The sequence below is a fragment of the Vicugna pacos genome, chromosome 11 (genome assembly GCF_048564905.1).
Source record: "Vicugna pacos chromosome 11, VicPac4, whole genome shotgun sequence".
NCBI lineage: Eukaryota > Metazoa > Chordata > Mammalia > Artiodactyla > Camelidae > Vicugna > Vicugna pacos.
Window position 1 is genome coordinate 50,941,180 of NC_132997.1, and position 15,972 is coordinate 50,957,151.

The 15,972-nt window shown below is 54.2% G+C and overlaps 1 protein-coding gene across 2 annotated transcripts in view; it reads right to left on the reverse strand.

Annotated features, from left to right (window-relative positions):
* Nucleotides 1–4,295: 4,295 nt before the first annotated feature.
* Nucleotides 4,296–15,972, reverse strand: part of UNC5B (unc-5 netrin receptor B) — an 84,482-nt gene continuing 72,805 nt past the window's right edge. For both annotated transcript variants that reach the window (XM_072971349.1, XM_015246621.3), the window contains 9 exons: nucleotides 15,116–15,310; nucleotides 14,388–14,777; nucleotides 13,684–13,771; nucleotides 12,606–12,774; nucleotides 12,216–12,449; nucleotides 10,127–10,276; nucleotides 9,411–9,575; nucleotides 8,396–8,577; nucleotides 4,296–7,516 (listed from right to left, as the gene is read on the reverse strand). In XM_072971349.1, coding sequence (XP_072827450.1) covers nucleotides 7,351–7,516; nucleotides 8,396–8,577; nucleotides 9,411–9,575; nucleotides 10,127–10,276; nucleotides 12,216–12,449; nucleotides 12,606–12,774; nucleotides 13,684–13,771; nucleotides 14,388–14,777; nucleotides 15,116–15,310 — 1,739 coding nt within the window. In that variant the 3' untranslated portion in view covers nucleotides 4,296–7,350. The remainder of the gene's footprint in view (nucleotides 7,517–8,395; nucleotides 8,578–9,410; nucleotides 9,576–10,126; nucleotides 10,277–12,215; nucleotides 12,450–12,605; nucleotides 12,775–13,683; nucleotides 13,772–14,387; nucleotides 14,778–15,115; nucleotides 15,311–15,972) is intronic.

The window sequence follows — 15,972 nt, forward strand, 5'->3', positions numbered from 1 at the left end:
TTTTGGTCTGCCGGGAGCTGCTTGAGGGCCGAGTCTGGGTCTGATTCACGCCCCCTGCACTCCTGGTGCTGTGCCCGTCTATGGATTGGATCAGTAAATATTGACTGAATATCAATATTTGAATATCAATATCAAGGAGGGCCCTCTCCTTAAGGAAGCTTCCTAGGCGGAGGAACTTGAATGGGCAGATTCAAATCACCCACAATGAGCATCCATGAGGCTGCTGGAATAACACAGACTCACTGGTTACCCCCACCCCCGGGCCCCCCCATCTCCCAGGTTAGGGTCACTGAGAGGACACCAACTCACACCCCTCACACCCAAACACACACCCAAACAGGGCCCTGAGGCCTTCTCAGCGCCTCTGGCAGACAACAGTCTTCACATCTGGCCCATCACCTGCTACAAGGACCCCAGCATCTTCTCTTTGTATGAGGTTTCATAAAAGAAAGTTGCTGCCCAAAGGGGATAGGGCGGGGTGGGGGGATAACTTGGGAGTTTGGGACTAACAGATATACATTACTATGTATAAAATAGATAAACAACAAGGTCCTACTGTATAGCACAGGGAACTATATTCAATTTCTTGTAATAACATATAATGGAAAAGAATCTGAAAAAAATGTATATATATGTGCAACTGAATTGCTTTGTTGTACATCTGAAACTAACATTGTAAATCAACTACACTTCAATAATAATAATAATAAAAAGTTGCTGCCGACTTTTGCCTCAAAGTATCTCTCAGAAAATGCGTCATTGAGAAACTGTCTCAGGGAAACCAATCCCAGCCTTTTAAAATACCATCATACCAGAAAGCCTTGTGGACTCCTCGGCTTAGTCAGGGCCTCTCTGAGCTTCCATGGTCCCCTTGCACATTTGTTTCCCTGTTTCCCCTTTAGTTCATGGCTCCAAGGGCAGTGTGTGCTGCCCAGACCTGGTACCCAGGAGTGACAGGCGCTGTGTGCAATGAGCTGTCTAGCAGCAGCATGGAGGCCAGCTCCCTGCCCTGCCAGTGTGTTTTGAAGAATCAGGGGCTGGGTGTTCTTTATCTTTAGCGCCTCCTGCCCCTGGAATGTTGATCAAGGGCAGGGATTATGGTTAGAAACAGCAACTGGTTGAGAACAATCACTTAAGACTCTCCAGCGCCACTTGGAGAAGGCTGGGGCTTTGGTGTGAGATGCTTGTGCCTGGTGCAGGACGTGACAACTGGCTTGATGGTGCTTCTCCAACTAAGTGACAAGGGAGGAGGGAGGGAGGAAGGAAGATGTCCCTCGGAAGGGAGCAGGCAGTGGTTGGCTGAGGCTGTGAAGAGACTGGCAGAGGGAGGCGTGGAGAGCAGGCAGCACAGCCCCTAGTGGCCTGTAGAGGGCGCTCCCGGGGCTTTAGTTAAAGATGAGGTTGGAGTTCCAAGATGGGTGGGTTGAGCCTTAGCAAAGAAAATGAATCTGTCTTAATAACAGCGAGGGAGGGAAAAGCTAGGGACCTCCATGGAGACATTGTTAAGGGAGCCTGCTATCCAGTGGGAAAGATGATGTCGACAAAATGAATTTCCGAGCAGTTATTGGAAAAATAAAACTATTTCATGTTTATACTTTAAGGGATTGAGACTCTTCAATCGAACCCATTATGTTTAAATATTTACATGTATAAATATATGTTTGTACAAGCACAGCTCTTCCTGGGGGGATATGTAAGAAAAGTAACAATCGCTTCTATAGGGGAAGACTGGGGGCAGGGGAGGGCGGGAGGGGAGGGGCTGAGACAGGAGGAGAATCTAGTTTTCACCTACTCTTTTTATCTTAATTTTTTAAGCCATAAGCATGTATCCTATTTTGAATTAGAACGAGCAAAAATTTTGAAATTTTGCTACATAGAACTGGGTGAGGTCTTCTCGAGTCTGAATTCCAGCTGTTGGCTGGGTTGGACTGGATTTTCTCTCCTTATGGCTCCTAGTGAAGGAAGGGGCAGCCGGTGGCCCAGCTGCACCCAGCAACCCTTCAAGGGCAACAGAGCATGACCTGAAGATTGCTGGCTGTGCCATGCTGGCTGGCATGTGTGGCAGCCTTGTCACCCCACTGCCCTGCTCTAGGGCACCTCACTGGGCAGCCACTCAGTCACATAGTCAGAACCAGCCCATCTTCTGCCTGCTTCTGGTTGTCCCTCATCCATCCTGGGACAGTGACAGAGGAGGGTCCAAGGGGAGGGGCTGTCACACTCCTGCCTAGAATGAGGACTACCCTCCCCCAAATTACAGAACTATACTAGGCAGAGAAAACTTACAGAACAGCAAGTCTAAGGCCCCCATTTCATGGATGGGGAAACTGAGGCTTGGGGAGGGACAATGATCCCCACAGCTTCAGGACTAGAACCAGGTTCCCTGCTTCCCAGGCTGGAACCCTTTGCAACCCACCAAGGAGCAGGTGGCAAGAGATCATCCTGCTTAGGTGGTAGTCAGAGGTGAGGGGGTTTAAATGGGTACTCTTGACTCCTGGGCTACTTGTATGAAATAACTGTCCCACACCTGACTCTGTCCACCTCCTCCCCGGGCTGCTGCCCCACCTCAAGCTATCCCCTCACTCCCTTCCTTCACACACACACACACACACACACACACACAAATGTGATGGCTCCAGGTACTCTGGGTTCTCAGGAAATTCTGACAATCTGAGTGGTGGGTCTTGTGCTTGTTTGTATACATGCCTTGCCAATTCCACCTCCCCCTAGACCATAATCTCCCAGGGGACCCAGCTGGCAGGTGCTCCCTACTCCCAGGGGACAGCCAGGACATGCGTGGCACACACCCTAGAGCCACAGATCCCTGAAAGTCAGAGCCGGCAGAGCCCTTCAGGGCAAGATTACAAAAGGGTTCCCTGGCCAAAAACATCTGGGACACCCTGTATTATTAGGAGGAAAACAGCTTCTTCACACAGGCCTTCTCAGAGCCTTTAATGTGCTGTGACTCTCTGCTATGGAGCCAGAAGGTGCCCTCACTTCAAACTTCAGAGATCACAGAATCCACCCATGGAGCAGGCAATGCATGCTGGAAAGTGCTGGGACCAGACTCCACTCACACAGGGAGCCCGAAGTCCGCTGGGCAGAGATCAGATCTGCTGCCGGTTATCTGACACCTTTGTGCAAATTAGAAAAAAAGACTCCCTCAAGGGACTTCCATCTATAGGAAAATTAACATTAATATGTTGATGTTATTAGAGTAAATTCCTTTACTGCCATCTGCTGGAAACATGTCATAGTAAATACAGAAATCTACAATCTATGTGGGAACAGCACCACCTTTCCTGCTAGAGATGATATTCTTGTCCAGTGTGTACCCTGCCCAACAGTGCAGGGCAGCTGAGGAGCAAAGCCACACAATTTCAGCCCACCCATCATTCCCTTTCTAGCTGCATGATTTCCTTATGTCTCAGGCGAGTGCTCTCAATTGACATCTCAGCCTCACCCCAGCTGGGCAACACCCTTCTGAACTTCTCACAGGCAGACAGGGATGCCTGGGGGCTTCATGTCTGTCGTCTGTCCCGCCCATCTCCTAGCCCATGGCAGGTTCAAATGACTGACCCCTGAACACATTCCACAAATGCTCACGCACTGAGATGCTGGCTGGGAACAGGGACTGGGATCCAGAGCCAACTTGCTGTGTGACCACGAGGAAGTTCTTATTCCTCTCTGGGCCAGTTTCCACCCTCTGTACCATCAGGCAGTTGAATGTGATCATTTTCAGGAGCTGAGAGCTCTGGTAATGACTCCCTGACCCAAACTCGTGGAACTTTGAGAAAAGCAGGAAGATCATTCCCAATTGCTGATAGAGAGACAGTCAAGAAGACAGCAGAATACAACCTGGATTTTTTTTATTAGACTAGGAAATATAATTTATTTCATAAAAATTAATTTTGTTACAATAGGAATGCTAAACATTATTTACAGGTTGTAGTTTACAGAATAAACAGAGGTGGGATTAGGGCCATCCCTGCAGCCCTGCAGCCCTGGGCATATTACCATGTTGATGGCCCAGGCAGGTGGTCCAGCCCTTTGCCCCCAGGAGAGCTGCTCCTTGCACTCAGGCTCCTGGTCACCTTTCCTCAGAGGACCTGCTAAGGGACCTGGCTCAGCTGTCTGGTTGCTGGGGGATGGGGACCAGAGGGCCCTGGATCATCCAGGAGATGGGGAGGGTCCCTCTGGAGCCCCTCCGGAGCCTGGGGCACTGAGAGAAGGCAGAGGGAGAGGCACATAGAAGATACACCGACTGACCCTGTGGACTCAGAGAGGGCAAAAACAGGCATGCCAACCTCCAGATGTCCCAGCATGGACGCGAGGAGGACATACACACACACACACACGTGGGGACATATTCCTGGAGGGGCATTCTGATGTGCCCGAAGATCAAAGCGCACACACACACGCATGCACGTGCAAGCACACGGAGAGGAGAGAGACTTAAACACTGTGCACTTAATCTGCTGCTCTCAAGGTACTGGGCCGCATGGGGCTGCTTCTCAGGCCTGAATAAGCAGAGAAATCACCATCCTACCCCAAGGCAGGCAGTGTGCAGATGTAGTCACAGCAGCCTCAGTAGATTGATGGGGCGAGCAAATCCGTTCTAGGCTTTTCTTATAAAGCTGGACAGTTTGAACCCTCCCAGGAGGCTGCAGCCAACTGGTTCTGTGCTCCAGGCCCTGGTACACAATTTCAGGAAATCAGATTAGAAATGGCACCTGGGTGGCTGGCCTGGCCTCATCCACCAAGGACTTCCGTCCTGGGATCTGAGGAAGCCGGCTTCTGGGGGTGGGGCGGGGAGGAAGGGCATAGCAGACCGCAGTCAACTTCTACCCACTAGGGTTCCCATCAAAAGCCTACAATGATGACGTGTCAAGGCTCTAAGGGGTCTCTGACAGCAGCTGTGGGGACTTCTAGGTATAAAAAGGAAAAGAGGCCCCGAGAAGGCCATCATGTGCCTGAGGTCACACAGCAGTTTAATGGCAAAGCGGAGCTTGAGCACAGGTCTTTGGACCGCAGGCTGCCTGTGGGCATCGTACAGCCGGGGAACAGCACCAGTAAAGCCCTTCGCAGCACTGGTGAGGCTGCCCTCAAGCTAGCACATGGGCTCCCACAGCTCAGACTTGGAGCAAGCAGGTAGGCTGAGCCCACTGAGGCCAGGCACCTTGGCAGAGAAGGCTCACTGCCTTTGTCTGAGGCAACGTCCACATGGGCGCTGGGGTAAAGAGCCATGGTCTCGGCCTCAGGGGCCCAAGTCCGATGCAGGCCTGGCCCCTTTGGCAGCCCTGATAAAAAGGAACCCTGTCTCAAACCCAGAGCCTGTGAATGCCCACAGCCGACCCATTCCCTAGCAGGGCTGATGGCTGGTGAGAACCCCCATCCAATAAATCCCCGAGTGCACGGCAGGCCAGGCTGGGAACACTGGCTGGGACTACAGCCCCGAAACCTGCTTTCCTCCCAGGAGACCAGACTTGCAAAGGCAAGATATGCCCAAGCTGGTCCCAGCAGCTGCTCACAGACCTGTGTGGCAAGCCCAGGGGTCAGTGCCCAGCACTAGCATTTGCTTTGCCCTGGGTACCAAGGAGGAGAGGCTTTTGATGAGGTCTCTGCACCTGCTCAAGATTCTGGTCCCAGCCACTGCCAGATGGCCAAAAGGGACCCTGATGGCCTCTCAGAACATTCTGGAACCCTCCACTCTGGCAACCCTGCCGGTCAAAGCTTATTCAAGCTCTCCCAGACTGCCCCGGGAGGGTGAGGAGAGGGTGGAAGGGAGGTGCCTGTGGAGATGGGAGCTGGAAAAAAAGCCTCCCACCCTTCCTCCTCCACTCTGGGCGGAGTGTAAAGCACAGCCAGGCCACCCACCTCCCAGCCTCCCAGGCCACAGGGCTGATGCTCACATGCTCCTCAAAACCACCCTGAAGCCGAGAAGTTCATGCAGCTAGAGAGGCCCTCTCATCCATCCCTTCTGTTTTACAGAAGGAGAAACCAAGGCTGGGAAGGGTAGCTCCTGGACTCCCTGGCATTAAGAGAACGCCACCCTGCTCCAGCCACCTGGTCTAGAGACTGCAGGGTCGGGGTGCCCCAGCTGGCCCCATCCTGGGGTCAGGGAAGAGGTGTTCATAAGGGATTATCCCCAACTTCTTTCTCTGCTAGGGCCCCACTTCTGGGCTGCACCCCCTCTCCATGACCCACCAAGACAACAGTACTGGAAATTCTCCCTGGCTCACAGCTGGGCTGGCCCGTCCACATTGTCCAACCCAGGGCCTCTTAATCTAGATTCCTAGGAGCCCAGAGGAGCCTTGGGGCATCCGCCTGGGGCTGTGAGAGGGAGTGGGGACGTCACTCCAAACCAGACCTCAGGCTTCTGGCTTTATGGATTAAGTGTCTGCTTAGAATTTTAGAGGAAAACATGGGACCATGGCTCAAACCTCATCTGATCCCGTAGAACTGGGGAAGCTGAAGCTTTGTAAGAATGTAGTCTAAGGTGGAATCATTAGCAGGAAAATGTTTCCTGTTCAGTCTCTCTCCCTGAGTCTCTCTCTCACACGCTCTCTCTCTCTCACACACACACACACACACACACACACACACACGCTCCTGGCCAGAGCCAATGAGCATGCCCACACTCATCCACTCAAGAAAAGTGTTTTCTATTTTTTTGTGTGTTGTTTTTTCATTTTCTTTTCTTTTTTTTTCTTAAAAAGGACTTATCCAAATATCTGGATAATAAATTATTTGCGTTTCCTAAGAAACTGGGTTTTTCTTTTCCCTTGTGGTTCTGGTGTTTTTCTTCTGTTTTGAGCCTTACTAGCAGTCTGAAGCTTGCTTTCTTTCCTTCTTTCTTTCCTCTTCCTTTTCACTTGTGGACAGGAGAAAGTAGTTTGTCTGAATTGTACTTGACTCTTCAAAGACGAAAATGGTGTGAAAGGAGGAAGGGGCTTCGGGAGGAGGGAGAAATCAGTAACTGAGGAAGAAAATGAAGAACACAACTAAAACAGATGTCCCCAGGGGCCCCGGGGCTGAGGGTGGGAGGGCCACCTCTTTGCTCCCCTCCAGAGGCCTCAGCCTCATCCTGGTTCCTGCACAAAGGTCTGAGGTCAGGAGAGTCAGAAGGGGATGGGGAAGGAATGCTGGGACCTCCCAGCCACAAAGTCCATGGATTTCCTAAGGCTGGTCGTGGTCTGTGGGGGCAGGCAAGGGGGGGAGGAGGAGGAGGAGGGGCGATTCTGGCTGTGAGCTCGGGGGCAGAGGAGGCCCAAATGCCCCACAGGAGGCTGCCCCGGGCCCGCCTGTGCCGGCCTCCTGCTGGTCCCTCCCAGCCTGAGGGTCTGGGGCGGCTCAGCAATCCCCGTCAGTGGCCATGGCCACCAGCATCTCGCTCTTGCCCATCTCCTCCAAGGCACTCGCCAGACTGTTGAGGTCCCCGTCGTCCTGCTGCAGGGCTTCCCAGAGGTCCAGGATCACACCTGTGGGGCTTGCTTTGGTGGCAAAGTAGTTCAGGTACCTGACAGAGGGAAGGAGAAGGTCCCTGGGCTCCCAAAATGCTCAGCCCCTCCCAGGAGCCTGGGGTGGAGGGAGCACTGGGAGTACATCCCAGGAGTATTGGGACCATGGGTTCTGGGCTCCCATAATCCTGAGTCTGATTCCCAGCCCCTCTGCTTGCAGGCTGTGTGGCCCTGGGCAAGTCACTGCTCCTCTCTGAGCCTCAGTCTCCTCATCTCTAAAATGGAAACTGTCTTGTTCATCATCAGCACCAGCATCATCATTATTATCACTGAAAGATAGTGACCCCAGGGGAGACTGTCCAAACCTAGCACTCTGTTCTCTCTCTCCCTCCCACATTTGCTCCCTGCCTGGTCTCCCCTGCCCCACGCACTCCCCTGAAAGCAGGAGCAAAGCCTTAGACATCTTTGTAAATCCCTCCCATTTCTAGTAAGATGTCTTCTACATGGCATCTGCTCAGTGCAGGTTTATTAAACATCTTCTCATCAAGTATACCATAATAGTAATGATGACTATCACCAGTATATCTATCCAGCGTTCTAAGTTCTCCAGAAGAGTCCTGACATCAAGATGTACTGTGTCACACTCAGCAAGCATTTCCAGAACGTCTGTTCTGTCCTGGGCACAGGGCTGCTCACGGTGATCACACCTGCCTGGTATACTGGTTTAACCCGGCTCTCGCGGGCCAGTGCTCTGAACCCGACACTGCTCATGGAACTGGCTTCTCAGGCTTAGCACACCCAAACTCGAGCCCCCGATGTACTGCCAAAGGTAGATCCAAGCCTGGACGGTCAGACTGCCTGCCTGGCCTGCCCCCTGAGGACAAAGGGAAGGAGAGGGTGGCTGTGGTTCAGGTGGGACAGGCCGTCCCGACACTTACCGGTCCATGGAGAGCTTCTGTGCCAACAGCCGCCAGTCGTTGCCACGCGAGCTGGGGGCGTCCAGGCTGTTGCATATCTTCTGACGGATGGACAGTGGGATCTTGAAGGCATAGGGTCCCAGCTGGGTGGTGACCGCACTGCTGGGGGCGGAGCAGAGGGCATCCAGGGAGCCAGCAGGCGTCTGGAAGGGCAGAGGGCAAGAGTGAGAGGGGCAGAGAATTCCCTGTGTGCAATGCCACTGGGCACCTGCCCATCTAGGCTCCCTGCCTGGGGACTGTGAGCTCATGGAGGCTCCAGCCACTCCCCACCCTCTGGGCAGATGCCAGCTGCTGGGTCAAAGGCCTCCTCCCCTGGAAGGTCAGCTCTCCAGGGCCAGGGCTGCCTGCCCCACCCCTGGCCTTTAGAGTGCACAAACTAACGCACTCCCCAGGCTAGTGCTGATGCCATCTGGGGATTACAGAGTCACGAGGGGCCTCAGCCATAGTCTAATGCACTTGGATCCATTTTTACATAAATGAAAATGAAGTCTGGAAAGGGGAAGTGACTTATCCACAGTCACATGCCAAGTTAGTGGCAGAGCTGGGTCTAGACCTACATTCAGTGCTCTTTATTTTGCACTGCAAGAGGGCTTAGCACTGTCCCCCCAGGCGGCTGAGGTTTTAGAAACTCACTTGATTGTAGTGGTAGAAAGCCACAGGCTTGGGCCAAGCATTGGTCTGATGTAAGGTCCGTAATACCTGCCCTCCCTAAAAACCGACTTTCTCATCTCCCAGGTGGGGATCCTTGTATCTGTCTCCCTGGTGGTTGTGAAGATTTGGTGAGATATTTTATGACACCTGGGACAGGCCAGGCACAGGCCCAGCACTCACTAAGTCACAGCTGTGAGCAGAGAGTGACCACGTCCTAGCTCAGACACATCTTGATGGGAGATGGCACTTCCCCCAGATGAGGGGGAGCATGGGATCTGCAGGCTGCGCCCCCAGCCCCCCGGGGTGTCCATGCTCTGGCCCTCACCTCTGCCAGTGTGGTGTGCAGCTGGAATATCTGGCCCTCCCCTTCCACCTGCCGCACGCAGATCTTGCAGGTGAGCTCTGTGGAGGCCAGGCTGTGCCTCTCCAGGGTGAAGGTGCAGTGCAGGGCCTTCTGGCTGCCACTCCAAATATGACAGAAGGGGATCTCCTGGGGGAGGGGGTGCAGGGTCAAGGAGGCAAAGCCAGCCTGCCCTGCCTTTGGGGAATGGAGGAGGAGGCAGGTAATGGGACCAGCCTCAGGGAGGGGGGAACCTCTCCATCCAGATGGGCAGAGGGAGAAAAGCTGGGCAGGGGCCCTTCAGCCGAGAAACGGAGTATATGGGGGAGAAGGCACAAGTGTGAGTATATGACTGTGTGCATGTATGTGGCTGGGGCTGGGAAGCCCTGTGGGATCAATGGTGTCACACAGATGGGCACGGGCAGAGGGATGTGACCATCAGAGATTAGTCTGGACAATCTGCTAGGCATGAATGGTTTTAAAGATGGTAAGGCCTCTTTGAAGATGATGTGTACAGACATTCATATGTGGGAGTGTGTGATGGGGTAGGGGTGGGAGGGGGACAGAGAGAGACATGGGGGTGGGGGTGGGGACCAAGGCTGCAGGACCCAGGGAGGAGGAAGGGAGGGGGAATTGGTCTTCTCTCTGCAATCCCCCAAGGTATGCCCCTCCCCAGCCCAGTCCTTTGGCCCAGTCCTCACCTGGTACTTGGCCAGCAGCTTGCTCCTCCAGTGAGCATGGGGGATGTCATGAAGGGAGAGGCGCAGGTTATGGTAACTGTCCTTAAACAGCAGGGGTTTTGGCTCCTCTACTAGGTAGCCTCCCAAGGTCCGCTCCAGCTCCAGCACCTCCTGTGGGCCGGGCAGCAATGAGAAGGGGAAGCCCATCATATTTGGCTTATGGGCCCTTTCCTGCTGTAAGTTTGGGGGTTGGGAACACATGTGGGCAGGCTGTAGCCACAGGGCTGGGCATCTGGTAAGTGCTCATAGAAGACTTATAGTGTGGATGGATGGATGGATGGATGGATGGGGAAATGAACAGATGAATGGACAGACAGTGGGACAGAGAGATGAAAGAATAGATTTGTAGATGACTGAACAGATAGATGAACTAATAGACGGATGGGTAAACAGATGGACTGATGGATGGATAGATAAAGACAGACAGACAAAGTGGTGTGCAGGTGAATATACAAATGACTGGCTATATAAATAGAAGGACAGATGGAAAGAAAGATAAATGGATGGATGAGTGATGGCCGGGTGGACAGATGGACTGTGGACTGAATGAGTATATAGACAGATGGGCAGAAAGTTGGATGGATGAATGAATGGATGGATGGACAGATGGACAGGTGGACAGATGGGGAATGAATAAACAGAATGCCAACCAGCCGAATGTGCCAGTTTCCCTCTTGATCTCCATTTCATTCTCTGACCATAGCTGGACACTAGCCAATGCCCTAGTACCAAGAGATCCAGGCTGCAGGAGCATTTCCCAGGCGCCTCCAAGCCATTATGGGCCTCCTGGAATTTCAGGTCAGCCTGGTCCCAGCAGGAGACACTCATGCTCCCATGAGGCCCTTTCACCTATGTTGCATCAGTCAGCAAGTTGGAGTTTGAGACAAGTCGCATGCGACTAGGAGGCAAAGGAGTACAGACCACAGTCCATGGGTAGGAAGGGACCTGGAGCTACAGGAAAAGAGGCTTCACAGAGGGGTGGATGGAAGGCTGGAGAAGGGAAAGGGGTCTACACAGGGCCAAGGGGCTGTGTTCTTCCAGTGTTTGTCAGGATGAGACTGAGGTCCTGGGAATCCGTGGGAGGGCTGGGCAGAGAATGGACGGGGACTTAGAGGCTGGTGGGGATGGGGTGGTACTAACACCTGCCGTCATCAGGTTCTGGATGCTAAAATCCAGCCCCTTCGCCTTCTCTCTCCCTGCTCCAAGCCCCTCCTTATCTACCATGGCCCCCTCACTGTCCGTTCTGTCCACACACTAGGAACTTGGCTGTCAGCCCTGACTGCTCCCCTCTCCCCCTGCTCCTCCCATCACTCACTGCTTCTGTCCGTTCTACTGACTGACACAGGGGCCAGCTCCCTCTCCTCATTGCCTGTCGCCACAGTCCAGCTGCAGCCTCCCAGTTGGCTTCCCTGCCTCTTGCCTACCCGTCCCCACATTGTAGCTTTCAAAAGAGCGCCTGTAAACCAGTGTCTACCAGCTCTCTGCCCCCACCCACCGGATAGGTTCCAAATTCCTTGGCATGGCCCCAAGACTGTTGGGAGGCTGAGCCCTGCCTGTCTGTCCAGCCCCATCTCTCCCCCCACCACACTCACACCCACTGCATGCTTTGGCACACAGAACAACACCACACCTGCCTTTGCGTAAGCTGCTCTGTCTCCTGGATTGCCCTTCTCCCTTCTCTGCCTGGAACTCCTACCTGTCCTTTGGGGCTTAGATCTAAGGTCAGCTCTGTTGGGATGCCTTCTCTGATCGTCTCCCCAGCAACCCAAGGCCTCCCAGCCTGGTGCTCCTGCAGCCCTCTGTCAGAGATCTCTCGCCTGCAGCTCAGTGAGGGCAGAACTGTACCTGACTCATCTCTGTATCTTGAGGGTCTGATGCCATTTCAATGTTTCAGAAATGAATGAATGAATGAATGAGGCTGATGGTGGCAGAAGGGTGCCTGGAAGGTACCATGATCCCAGGGAGGGGGATACTGGAAGGTACTGGCTGGCTCGGGGTGAGGCACCTGCAGTGCACCAGGCCTCTGTAGGTGCCCCTGTCCTGGCCTTACCTTCAGTGCTACAGGCGTGTCCTCCAGGCAGTAGACCCTGAGGCTGTACTCCAGGGAGGTACAGAGGGCGGGGGCGAAGATAGCCAGCTGGAGCCGCTTGACAGCCGAGCGGGAATAGGACTCACCAGTGAACACGTAGGTGCCCAGCTGGTCTAACAGGATGTGGCAGGACCTGGCCTCCAGCTGGCAGTAGCAGGGGGTATTCAGGGTCTCCTCATCCAGGGTCACCACCTCCTGCAGGAAGACAGTGGGGGTGAGGTAGATTGGTCAGCCAAGGGCCTGAAGGGGGTCCGTCAGGTTGGGCCAGGAGGAAACGGGCTTTCTCTTAGCTCCAGAGGCCTCCTGGGGCAGATTGGGGTAGCGGCTCTGGCCCCAGCCTTGGCTCCTCACCTCCCAGTGGCCCTGGTGGGCCTGGGTCTTGAGCTGGAAGATCCAGTCGCCGGCACTGACTTCGGCACAGTGGGGCACCGTGAGGATGACGGGGCGGCACAGCAGGAGGCCCGTGGGCCCGCAGGTCACCGAGGGGCTCAGTACTGTCTGGGTCCCTTCCAAAAGCGGGCTGGGGGTGGGGTGGAGGGCAGGAGGGAGACAGTGAGAGAGTGGTGCCGGACTTCCTGCTCTGCACCCCTGGGGCTCCCAGAAGTCAGGGGTTAAGGAAAAATGGCACAGGTCTTGAGATTGTTTCTAGATTTTTGCTATTATTACACCACGACATCCTCATGGCCAACCCTGCTCCCATCTTCAAAGGCTCTGCACTCTTAAGATGTTTTTGATAGGTGTTGCTAACACGCCCTCCCTAAAGCTGGTGGTACCCATCTGTGTTCCGACTAACATGCCAGGGGAAGGCCGTGTTCCCTTACTCTCGACAGGATAAAGGTATTATGACATCTTTGCAAGTTCATGAAGCAAAGAAACTTCCAGTATCTCATGGCTGTTTGAATTACTATTTCTTTAACTACAGTTAGGTGGAACGTTTTCTCGTAACCTATTGGGCCACTGTGTATGTGTGCGTGTGTATGAATGTGTGTGTGTGTGTGTGTGTGTAAGAGAGAGACTGTATGTGAATTATTGGTTCATATCCTTTGTCCATTTTTGTACTAAGATGTTCAGTTTTCCTTACTCGTCTCTAAAACCTCTTTATGTAGTAAGGATATTAGCCGTTTGTCATATTACAGCCAGCTGGTCAACTGGCCTTCAGTTTTATGACTTGTGCTGGTTTTGCACGGTTTAAATGCGGACATAAAAAGATCTATCAATGTCTTCCTTGGATACACCTGAAACATTGTAAATCAACTATACTTCAATTTTTAAAAAATGAAAAAGACTCCATGTCTTCCTTGGAGAACTTCCTCTGGCCTTAGGATCAGGCTTAGAAGGGAAGATGGTGATATTTGAGCCCCACGCAGGCAAGCAGCAGGGAGAGAGAGGCAGATGAGGGGGCAGCCGGGGCTGGGGTCTCGCTACTCACAGGGTGTTTTCTGCCTTGTTGATGAGGAGGTACATCTCGTAGAACTTGCCCTGGGGGATGGCTCCATTAGGCACCAGCAGGCTGATCCCTAGGGGGAGAGGGAGGAATCAGCCAGGAGGGGCTGGAGGGAGTCCAGGAGCTTAGAAAAGGGGATGAGGGAGTTGGCTCCAGCTTGGAGCAGGGAGAGAAAGACATCTGAGTTCCCGGTGGTCACCAGCAGGGGTGGGGAGAGGGGACTGGGTGCAAGGAAAGGCCAGGTCACCGACAGCAGAGGGGTCGTCCAGTAACACGGGGGCCTCTGGCATTGCAATGGGGTGTAGGGATGAGGCAAAGACCTTGAGTCTGAAAGCACCAGTGCTAGCTCCAGCCCTAGCTCAGTGGGACACTGGGAAACTGTCAACGGCTGCCTTTGCAACCTGAGATGGGCAGCCCTGTCTTTTCAACAGTACTCTGTAGGTTTGTTGAACTACATACATTCTTTCCCACTTAACAGATGGTGAAACTGAGGTTCAGAGAGTTCCCCTGCCCTAGTAAGGTAAAAGCAGGTCTGGACCCCAGGTCTTCTATTTTATAATCACTTGTCCTCGCTGGGCCTCACTCTTCCCATCTGTGAATTGAGATCAGAGAAGCCCTATCTTCAGCTGGGGCTGTCTAGAGGGGACATGCTGAGGCCAGGCTGATGGGCAAGCAGAGCAGAGACCCACCTGTGCCGGGGATGCTGAGCCTCCCGCCCAGGCAGCCAAAGGTGCCGCTGACACTGCTGCCCGGGTCACGGGGCAGCCCCAGGAGCTGCTGGGAGCCGAGGCTGGCACTGCGCAGGTGCAGGAAGTGGGCGTCCCGGGCAAAATCACCAGGGTATGTGCCTGGTGGCAAGACTCCCAGCAGGTCAGCCCCATCCGCCAGGCCTGGCCCAGAGCCGGTGGTGCTGGAGTTGTAGACCTTGATCTTGAGGCTGGGCAGGGGGTCCAGCAGGGGTGAGTTGGTCATGGGGATCTTGTCGCCTGAGTCCTGCAGGGCATACATGGGCCCTCGGTAGATGCCAGCACTGGCTGTGAGGTCCGGAGGCACAGAAGGGTGTAGCAGCTGCGGATTGTCTGCAGGGGTGGGAGCTATAGTCAGACCCAGCCATGCCTCACTGGCCCGGGCCCACCCTCTGCTCCTGCTGGGGGCCCTTCTCTTGCAAAATCCCACCCAAATAACCAGCTATGTAAGGTTCCATTGCCACCCACAGCAGGAAGCCTGGGGACTTGCCACCTGGGTTACTTCTTTCCTTCCTGCATCTCTCGAAACCATACTCCTTCAGTGATTATTAGAGCAAATTCTAGAAAAACCTCAGGAGGGAGTCAGGAGCCCCTGCCCTGGTCTGGCTGGCTGCCATGCCCCCTGGGTACTCTGCCTGCATCCACCACCCTAGGTGTTCCCAGGTCCTTACTGGGCCTTGCCGTCTTGAAGTTGACTGGGTGGAAGCCACCAGTGAGGGCGGCAGATGAGTCAGTGATGTCGGTTTCAAAATCTCGGCAGTTGCGGCGGTACACCACCACCCCCACCACCATGAGGACAGCCACGACCACGAAGATGGACACCACGAGGCCCGCGTACAGCGCCACATCCCCCGAGGACTCCAGGACTGTGGGGACAGGAGGGCTGCGTGAGGGGCAGGGAGCAGAGACCCAGGCCCTGGGGGAGCCAGAGAGGCCCAAGGTCCCTGGGGAGAGGCAGGGCCTGGGACACACTGGTGCTGTGCTAGGTTCTAGTCTGAGTCCTGCCAGACAGGCTGGTGACCTCAGGCTAGCCTTGAACTTCTCTATTTAGTATCCGTCTCTATAACTAAAATGGTCTAAGCCCCCCTGCCTCGCTGCCCTGCTTCCCTCTTGGTGTGGCAAGGAGAGGCAAAGGGACTCCTGGTCACTCCCAAGAGTTAACCCATTGCTCTCTACCAAGGAGGTGACAGGATCTGTGGCTCAGAGTCACTGGGGCCACAGAGTGTCCTGTCCGAGCTGGCATTTAAACCTAGGGCCTCACGTAGAGCCTGCAGTAACCTCCACAGGACCCAAGGTCCCGGCAAGTAGCTGCTCTGAGCTCACCTTTCATTCTGTGCTGAGGGCGGGAGGCAGAGGTGGAGGTGGAGAATGAGATGCATGGCAATGGGATGGAGAGGAGGGGAGTAGGTGGAGGGGAAGGAAGGGGCTCAGGGAGGCAACCCATGGCTGCATGCCCCACCACCCCCCTCAACAGGCTGCTGGGCTGGAGGACACCCCTTTCTGCGTGGGGGGCAGGCCAGGCCCCTGC